Raw genomic sequence first — 10000 nt, forward strand, 5'->3', positions numbered from 1 at the left:
AAAATTATCCGATGGACTCCTTGGTCATGCCAACAATTTCCTAGAGGAGACCATAGACGACAGAAATAATAATTGTCCTGCACAACCACTCTGCAGAGTTAAAATTGAAAACACTATCCCATAAAAGAGAAACATTGTGAATGAGATGCATCAAAGCCATTAATGCATCCAACATTCCCACATTACTCTACAATATACAGCATAAAAAGGATTGCACAAGGTAATTGGTCTGATTTCCAAGGCATATCTTGAGTAGTGAAGTCTGTTAGTTCAGTAAGTGATCAACTTATTGACTCTGTCTATACTTAAAGCTTTTTTTTAACCTAACTATTCAAACACTAGGGTTTGACCATATCATACTTCCTACTTCAGTCTTTACAAGCTCATGGACCATCTCTCACATGTTGAAGAGGTCTAAACATTCAGTGAGTATTAAGCCAAGACCTATTTCATATACCTACAATTAAGTCTGTGAACTAACAAGTCTGGGAGAACCAACCAGTGGTATAAAATTTTCCCTAACTTAACCTTTGATATTTTAAATTAACTACTTACTCCTACTCGTAATAAGGAAGATACACTATGGTTTCTACAAAATGGTAATCTTTTGTATAAACTTGTTCTTGTGCTATCTTGAACACAATATCTGTGTACTCTAAAAACTCTCATGCAAGTTTTTCTTGAACTTCAGATGATATACAACACAATCATAAAATATATATATATATCTGAGTTTCCTCCATCTGTACTTTCAAACATTATAGTGTCTGTCATTGCTAATAAGCAATAATATACAGTGTACTTCACTCATATGAATGACAGTTTCTTTATCACTACTCAAGAATGATGTGGTCTTCAGCCCAAAAATAGCAAGTCACCGGGACTAGTTGCACATTAATTTGGACATACAATAAACAACACTATTATCCATTTGGAACGATTAAATTATGATTTATACATCACATAGAGTAAAAGGGTTTAAGGTCGTTCTGGTGCTCCTCCAGCCAGCAGAATATGTGTAGCACTCTTCTGTGGATTAGAGAAAATCATTCTTTACTTTTTATTGAGGGCAGAGGGAGAAGGAAAGAAAGAGATATTGCAAGAAAATATTTATGAGTAGCTGAAAGTTTGTTGGCAGGTCAGTGTTTGTAGTTATGTATAATCCTTTGACCAAGTGTGAATGAGAGAGAGAGAGACTACTAAGATTAGGCTGGCACTTTTTACTCAAATTCCTCAATTTAAACAATTATAAATGTCTAGCTATCAATAACAATAATAATCCTCACTTTGCTTGAAAGTGAGGGATGTGTCTAAAACACACAAATCCTTTAATATAAACATTCAAGCTGCCAATTCAATAATGTGCTGATAAACTTTGACAGAATATTCAATTTAGAAATTCTTCTGTAGGGAACTACTTAACCCACTCACGACCGGGGCATTCCAGCCTTGCATGTCACAATGCCGAGGCTTTCAAACGCTTAGGCCTAAATTAATTAAATGACTGGCACCATATGGTGCCACCCGGCCACCAGGCCCTTGAATGAGCGGTACCGTAGTGTACCACCTGTCCAGAGAGGGTTAAAACCAGTAGATGATTTTATTTTAGTCACTCATGCTTGCTTCAGTATTTTATGTTACTGCTTAACCCTTCTGAGATGGCCCAAAGCCTCTTAAGTTTTACTTTTTAAAAAGTTTCTAGACTTACAGTTTAATATGGGAGTCTAAATATGACATATTAGCAATGTGATATCAATTAGCAATTAGTATGATGCAGTACAAAAGTGATACAAACCCATGAAAAATGCCCATTTCAGAAGATGAAAAGAATTCAAGACCTCTTAACCCATTCACGACAGGGGCATTCTAGCCTTGAATGTCACAATGCCGGGGCTTTCGAATTCTTAGGCCTAAATCAATTAAATGGCTGGCACAATACTGTGCCGCCCGGCCACTGGGCTTTTGAATGAGCGGTACAGTACTGTACCACCCGTCCAGAGAGGGTTAATTTAAAAAGTGTGGAAAACGTTTAAGGATTAGAGCAAAATATGAACCCATAAGAATCTTTGCTTTGGCGTTTTATTAATATTCATAAAAATAAACAGCAGGACATACACATACAGGTAAATGAAACATGGTATATTAATACTTCAGTGCCAATCCATCTCAGTGAACATATGGTCAACAGACACGGGCTTTCTCTTCCTTGTCCATTCCCCACAAGCCTCTTTAATTATTCCCTCTTCCTCTCTCTCTGCCAGCCTCTCAATGCTGCCAGCTGCATGAGAACTCATCATACACAACCATATTTAGTTTGGAAAATTTTAGTTCAACCATGACCATGAAATATGAAAGCATCTGAAGTTGTGTCCTGGTGTCTATTAACCACATCTCCCAGTCACAGGGAGGGGATATGTTGTACAAACCCCAGTGTTTAAGGATAAAGGTTAACATAAGTACAGTATATAATATTCACTACAACAGCAGTAAACTATTGATGAAAATACTAACCTTAACTTTTTAACTATTGCCCTCAGCTGATGGCTTAGTTGGAGTAGAAGGTGTGATGTCCATTGTCTTGCACACCCAACCAGCTATATCAACATTTTCTCTTTCTGCTCGCTTTATCCATTCATGATTCTGTAGGTGTTCAAGTACAGGATAGATATATGTGTATATATAAATATATATATATAAATATATATATATATATTTATTTATGCAAATAGACTAGTTCCCAACATTTATAATATAGTATTATGGCAAGTCAGCTCTTACTTCTAAACCAATGAAGTCCTCACATACAAACACAAACATCATACCTGCAAAGTGGTTAGATCTGCTCTCTCATTGGGGCTCTTTTTAAGGCATCGATCAACCAAGTCTACAAATTCTGGAGAAAATACACCAGGCGGCAGGCGAGGTGGGGGTTCATTCACGATGTAGTCCAGCAGCTCAAATATTGCCATTGGTCGTGGTTCTCCTGGTAGTCCAGCTTGAGAGTACAGAATAAAATCATAAATATATAGCTTGATACAATGACCAGTTACTATTAACAAAAGATATATACCTAATTTAAATTATGCTACATCAGGGGATGAAGTAATTAAAACTTAAAGCCTTTGTAATAAAAATAAAGGAACAATGTATTTCTGAACTTCCTTAACTTTATGGTTCTCTCGACTATAGGGTGTTTATGACAATCCAATTCCCAATATATGTCGTCATAAGCATACCTGCACCTTTGTGCAATATAAGAACTTTCCAAACACCACCGCCACCTCCACTGTGGTCACCTATGAAACCTATAAGTCTCATTCTTCACAAAAGAACAATTACCACAACTTACCTGACCTTGGTGACCTTGATGTTGGAGATGGACTTACTCCTTCCACCTTCTGACCAAAGATTTTCTGTAGAGTGGCAGGGTCTGGTGGTGGTATGGGATACATTCCAATAGCCATTTCTACAAGAGACAACCCTAAACTCCATATATCGCTGGCAACAGAGTAGTGGTCACCGTTTAATCGTTCTGGCTGACAAAAGGAAAAGTTTAAAATGCTTAAAAAATGTAATTAATAGAGAAGTATTTCACTATAGACATGTATGTAATTACACTTGAAAAATCCCATACAATACTTTTCATGCAACTTACCGACATATAGCTCCTAGTTCCCACAAAGGTGTTGGCCATACTATCAATAAGTTGTCCTGACACACCGAAGTCACAAATCTTAATCTCTCCACGAGAATTGACCAAAATATTGGAGGGCTTTACATCTCTATGGATTATCTGGTGTTTTTCTCGAAGATATGCTAAACCCTTAAGGACCTGGTAATAGGTGAAGTATACATTACATATGTTTAGCATTGCCAAATTATATTCTACAAAAAAATATTATTTTCATATGTGGTCTATATTCTTATTCCATTCATTAACACAATATCCCTAATTTTCCAACCCTGAAATCATATAAATTATATTCAGGTTTATTGCAAAGGAATAACAACTATTGGACATTTATGTAGCAAACAAATTCTTAAAAAACACAAAGAAACCTACAACACATCACTTAAATTGTACATTTGAATTTTGATGGTATAATACATAACATGCATCAATTATCTTTGTTATTCTTTTCTTTTTTTTCTTTTATTGGACCAACAACAATCACATGTTTTCACTTACTGTTGAACATATTTTCCCTAAGATTGGCTCTGGGATGCGTATAGCTTTCTTCAAGCAGAGATCAAGTGACCCACCATCCATATACTCCATACAAATTGAAATTTCACCTTCACTGAAAGGGAAGGTAAATTTTATTAAATAGATTCTTATACAAGAAAAGTTTAGCAGTATTACTGTAACAAATTCTCACAATGCACTGAATCCTACTTCAGGTATTCAATTTACCCTCTTATAAAATGTAAATTTTTCTGATGATGTGCTTTCTAGTGAAAAGGAATAAGTATAAATAATAAGTAAAAAAAAAAAAAAAAATAATAATAATAATAAATAAACAATAATAATCCATGATATATAAAAACAGTTTTACCACCCTTATCTAGTTCTGGGATCAGGCTTTAGGTCTGAGTTTATCGAAGGACCAGAGACCTTAATCTAGAACTAGCTATTATGATCCTTGAATATCTTTACGCACCTATATTATCAATAGAGAAATCATCTAAATGATTATAAACATTTTTTTTTTTTACAAGACATTCACTTATACCAAAGTAAGAAGATAAATAAACATTCATTTTAGACCATGATACAGTGTGCATTCTTTCTGTTCTATGTTCTGACTCTTGGTTAACTGGGATTTGTTTTTCCTTTTTGCTGCAACGAAAAAAACAAACTAAACAAATAAAAATATAATATTCAAGTAAAAAGAAAACCGGGTAAGGCTAGCCTGCTTCATAATGCTGTTAACACTTAATAGGCAGCTTTGGACATAGGCTACCTTGCAGTTCCATTTTATATGAATAGATGAGTTCCAGGAGGGGCCTCAGGACCATAGCTACACATAAGCAGTGAAACCATAATTTAAGGAACCAATTTCTAAACCAATTTGCTATAGATAAATAGGTTTCCTCATAAGTTTAGTATGATGTAACCATATTCTGAAATTAGACATGGGCAATGCAGTGATGACAAAGAACTCATGCTTTTAATCAGTCTCTTAATTATATGACATGTAACCTGGATTCTAAGTGTTACATAAAGCATAAATGACTATATCAACTCATGGTTCTGATTACAAGTAATTATACTCTACATAAGAAATCAGTTCATTTAACTTAATATCTGTAAATATCTCATCTATGTTACCTAGACTGGAACTAGAATGATCAATGGTCATCAATGTACCTAAAACATCCTCTCTAAACTGAGAGGAGAATTTTTTTCATAGAACAAAACACAATGCTAGGGTATTTTGAAATATGTTGGCCTAATGCCTTGGGCTATTCACTCTGCAGCAGCAACCACCTGCTAGCTGTACAATCACCCAGTAAGCCCACCATACAAAAAGCCATGATGTGATACTGCATTCCCAGTGGGAAGTCCTGCTGCCACATGATGTGGCATCAAGTCATACATCGTTAAGAGGTCAAGGTAATTAACATGCACAACAAGATGTATTTATATGATCCTATATTGGTCAACAAGTTTCAAAGAGACAGTAAATCTAGAACCCTCTAGGTAAGATCTGGTAAACTCTGGTAAACAAAGTAGTCTGCTAATCCTAAGAAAGTCTACTTTTGGCTTTAATTGTTACTTTTCCTGCCTACTGATAAAATTGAGGAAAATAAAAACAGCTTTTAAAGGTGATAAGAAAGAATTACAAAACATAAGCTCTATAAAATGCTCATCATAATAGTCCTACTATAAGCAAACACAACAAATTGTGAAGATTACTTACCTGTAAAAAGCTCCATAGAACCCAACAATAAATGGAGAGTTACATTCATGAAGTACTTTCAATTCACGAATTATCTGGTTTCTAACTGCCGGCTTCACTTCTAAATGTATGAGCTGTGAAAACAAAAATAAAGGCTTTGAACCTTAAAATGTCTGCCTTGGCATCACAAATAATGATAATCAATCTACAATATGATATTACCTGAATAGGAAGCACTGACTTGTACATTTCAAATGACGAAAAATAATTGTATACCAGAAGATAATAAATGTCAATTTCTGCTTTCTCAAATGATAATGAAGAAAGAAAGAAAAAAAAACAACAGAGAGAGGAAAGGGAAAATCATGGCCTACCTTACGAGCCATTGATAATCCTGTGGGTTTGTGCTTTTCTTTGTTAACAACTCCTCCATTTCCAGCCCCAAGCTCACCCAGCTTTTCAAAGTCATCAGCATTCAATTCACCAATCTGAGAAGAAACATGAGTATCTGTTGTTTATTATAAAAAAAGAGAGAGAAAAGGGTATTACGAGCAGGAATATCCAGATTTAGGAACATAAAATGAGGATTATACAGAATAAGGAATACAAAGTGCTTATAAGAAATAAAGGGATACAGGAATATTATGTATAACTGCCATACACAGAAAAAAGATAGTATGACAACTGAAATACTGTATTACCTTTACAACACAATTAAAAGCAACATAATATTAATCAATCCAAAGTAATATTAATCAATCCTATCAAAGCATATCAAGCAGTCACTGTTTTATCATCATCAAAATAAATGGCTGAAAAATCACTACTGATGTCCCAGCATAAATCTGCCCTCAACATTTCTTTTGAATTCAATATGAAGACACTATCTCGGATCAAACAGTGATTTTGTTCACGAGAAAGGAAACAATCGCAGAGAGGTAGCTGACCTGCTGTTTCTGGACGAGGAATATTTCCATCCGTCTGCGCTGAGTGTCATCCATGTCCAGCTCTTGTATACACTTTAGAAGTGACTCTAAGGACATGTTTCCAAAGCTACCTGTAGCCCCAGTGCTGGCCTTCCTCTGGGGAGTGCTGTGGGTGATGTCAATCTTTTAATATAATTCTTAAGAGAAATCATTACAGTAAATATACAACGAGTACACTTTGAAAGAGACTAGACTGTTTTGTTCATGAACGCCAAAGAGTTTGTAGCAATGTAAACAAATAGAAACAAATGGAACAGCAGCTTATATCTATATTAGTGTTTATAATTTTTTAGTCCTTGGAAACAAATATATATATGTATATAAAAAAAATGCCTGGTTCATATCAAAATGTGATAATTTCATATTCATAATCTCAGAAACAGAATACAGTAAATATTTCATTTGTAAATGTTTGTTTCTGAAAATAATATAAAAGAATCTTTTACCCAAACTCTTGAACTATTGTTATTCTAGTAGGCATTTAATTAAGATTCTACTTCACATATTAGAAAATACTGGGAATAAAGAATTTATATTCAGAAACAGAATATTTTCTGAATCCACACTAAGATGCTCTTATCAAGACAAGCTCTAAATGATAATGAAGTATTTTGTCATGAAGAGCAAATATATTTGCTATATGATAACCAAGACACATTCATAAAACTTACATCAAAAAATTATTCTGCCTCACCCCTGACAACAATGGAAATGTGAAGAATTCGCGTCAAGTCAACTTTTCACAGACATACCTTACACTAGTAATAGGTGGGAGACATGCATATTGTAATGTTACCTTCCAATGGTTCTTACTCCCTTTACTTAATCTCAAGCACACTATCTTTTAGGTATACATACTTTAAATTACTTTCATACTTGTACTACTTGAGCAAACCTCTCTCTTAATATGTCTTACTCAAAGTAATTATGCTTATTAAACCCATTCTACTTTGCTCAGGATTTTGTTCCAGACTGAAAGTGAACTGAAATATTAGCATATATACCTTAAGAAAAATAATGGCCTATCTTATTTATATCTCAATACTTGAAAGAACAGTTTTAGACAAAATGTGCATGTAAACAGTGAATATAAATATATACAACTTGATTTATATCAATATTATCAATACACTGGTGTCCTATATTGACTGATACAATAACCTATAATACAAGAAACTTATTAGAATAATCAACAAGCATGACTAGGAGTCTATTACTAGGAGTTGCACCTAGGGGGTATAGCAAATTATGGGGGTGCACTTGGCACTAGATTAACAGTTTGCTAAATTTTAAACAAATAACATTATATTTGTTGAGAATAAAACTGTTCAATCAGTTTGTATGAAATATTTTTTTTCCATATTACAGATATGCTTGGATCTTACAGCATATTTTTCCCCAGATGATCACAAACTTGGCCATCTAACCAATCCAAAAGCTATAAGAGTTTCATTCTTTGTAAGTCTTAATGCAAATTACAGTATATTCCAGTACTCGACTTTCTAGATGAAAGCTTTCCCTACTTAGAACCTATGCCTTGAAATTGTTCTCTGCAGTAGGATTCTAACACCATTATATTAACATTATCTATCTGACAGCAAATAAAGGTACTTTGATCTTTGAAGCTCTGAATAGACATGAGATAACACACATCCTATCATGCTTACACACATTACCACACTCACTTTCATTATCTATTATTCTGAAGGGGCTTAAATGTGTGACCTTTTACTGACTTATCTCCCCATTTGAGGCATTGTGAATGACTAGATATCATGAAACACACAAACCTAGGTATCTCTAACGAAAACTTGCAATCTTAATGTAAGCAGTACTGCTAGATTAAATCTTGATACAAATGAAAACTACAATTTTAGAAAGGATAAATTACAGCATCTATAAAGTACATGTTGGAGTTAAAGTGTATTAAAGACAGTCAACAGAGTGCAACCTGTCTGACATTAAAGTTGACCAGATAGCATTCATAGTATCTCTTTATGGTACAAACTATACCTCTTCCAAACATCAAAAGACAAATTCAACCATTATACTACAATGTGACATTAAACAAACCTCAATATCTATAACACTCATGAACCAGATAGTACATTTCCCTTTTTGGCAAAACTAACCAAGACACACGTAAGTGCCTTTCACAATGGCATCCTTTTTGACAAAGAAGAAACACAATACTCAAACAATTTCCTTTTTCTATAGTATAAATCTTTCAAACACTCCGTTTCAATTTCCTTGGATTAATCAATTGATCAATAACAATGATATGAACTAAAACTTATAATTGATTTAATCAATTAATTAAGGGAAACTTTTTTTTAACAAAGATGGTACCAAAATCAGAAAGAAAACAAGATCACATTTAATCTTTAATACCGATTTCCTGCCACTCTGGGCATTTCCAAATGCCTAATTATAAACTGAATACTTTGAACATGAAAGGTTCTATTTCCTATAATTTTCTATGAATAATAAAAAAAAACATTTAAAAATCTATTCCTTGAACGTAACTTAAAAGTAATTTCTTTTTTCCATATATCAAAACAAACATATTTTCATATATAATCAAACATCTACAGATGTGCTCTCGATTCTTTATCAACATTTACAACCATTTAACCCACTGCAGATGAGGGATAGGTTTGCTTGCCCTGTCTTCTGGATGGGTTTTATTTCAGAGCGAGGCAGCTTCAAGCAACACACTTAGACTTTTCCCACTCTATTTCAGTCACCCTTTGTAAAACTAGAGCCATTTTTGTGCTTTAATTTTTGTGTGCCTTATTGTGTTTAGAGACTTGTGTGTGTCATAGGGCAGGTTCTATCAATGCTGCAGTTGACTAAAATTGTAGTATAGGATCCATATCAACTCATTAATTTCTTTATACTCAGTGTGATAGAAGTACTGTGTTTCGTATGGGAGGACAAAAAACAATTTTATTTCTTCGTATTTATGTAGCCATGAAGGTATATGAAACATCTAGGTGCCATCTAGGTTTTGGCTGTTAGGTTTGTTTAGTATTACAGTAATTATAGCAATTACGACTGTGATTGTCATCAACACTCACTCCTTACTCATAGCACAATAAAATAGCCCAG

The 10000-nt window shown here is 34.0% G+C and overlaps 1 protein-coding gene across 2 annotated transcripts in view; it reads right to left on the bottom strand.

Annotated features, from left to right (window-relative positions):
- Positions 1 to 10000, bottom strand: part of Dsor1 (mitogen-activated protein kinase kinase 1) — a 16291-nt gene that overhangs the window by 1241 nt on the left and 5050 nt on the right. For both annotated transcript variants that reach the window (XM_043022569.2, XM_043022570.2), the window contains exons 2-10: positions 6851 to 6995; positions 6278 to 6391; positions 5925 to 6037; positions 4190 to 4301; positions 3656 to 3832; positions 3350 to 3536; positions 2823 to 2995; positions 2512 to 2640; positions 1 to 1029 (exon numbers count right to left, since the gene is read on the bottom strand). The exon at positions 1 to 1029 is cut by the window's left edge and continues 1241 nt beyond it. In XM_043022569.2, coding sequence (XP_042878503.1) covers positions 2521 to 2640; positions 2823 to 2995; positions 3350 to 3536; positions 3656 to 3832; positions 4190 to 4301; positions 5925 to 6037; positions 6278 to 6391; positions 6851 to 6995 — 1141 coding nt within the window. In that variant the 3' untranslated portion in view covers positions 1 to 1029; positions 2512 to 2520. The remainder of the gene's footprint in view (positions 1030 to 2511; positions 2641 to 2822; positions 2996 to 3349; positions 3537 to 3655; positions 3833 to 4189; positions 4302 to 5924; positions 6038 to 6277; positions 6392 to 6850; positions 6996 to 10000) is intronic.

This window comes from Penaeus japonicus, unplaced genomic scaffold (assembly GCF_977035675.1).
Source record: "Penaeus japonicus unplaced genomic scaffold, GWHDUDI00000001_assembly GWHDUDI00000017, whole genome shotgun sequence".
Lineage (NCBI taxonomy): Eukaryota > Metazoa > Arthropoda > Malacostraca > Decapoda > Penaeidae > Penaeus > Penaeus japonicus.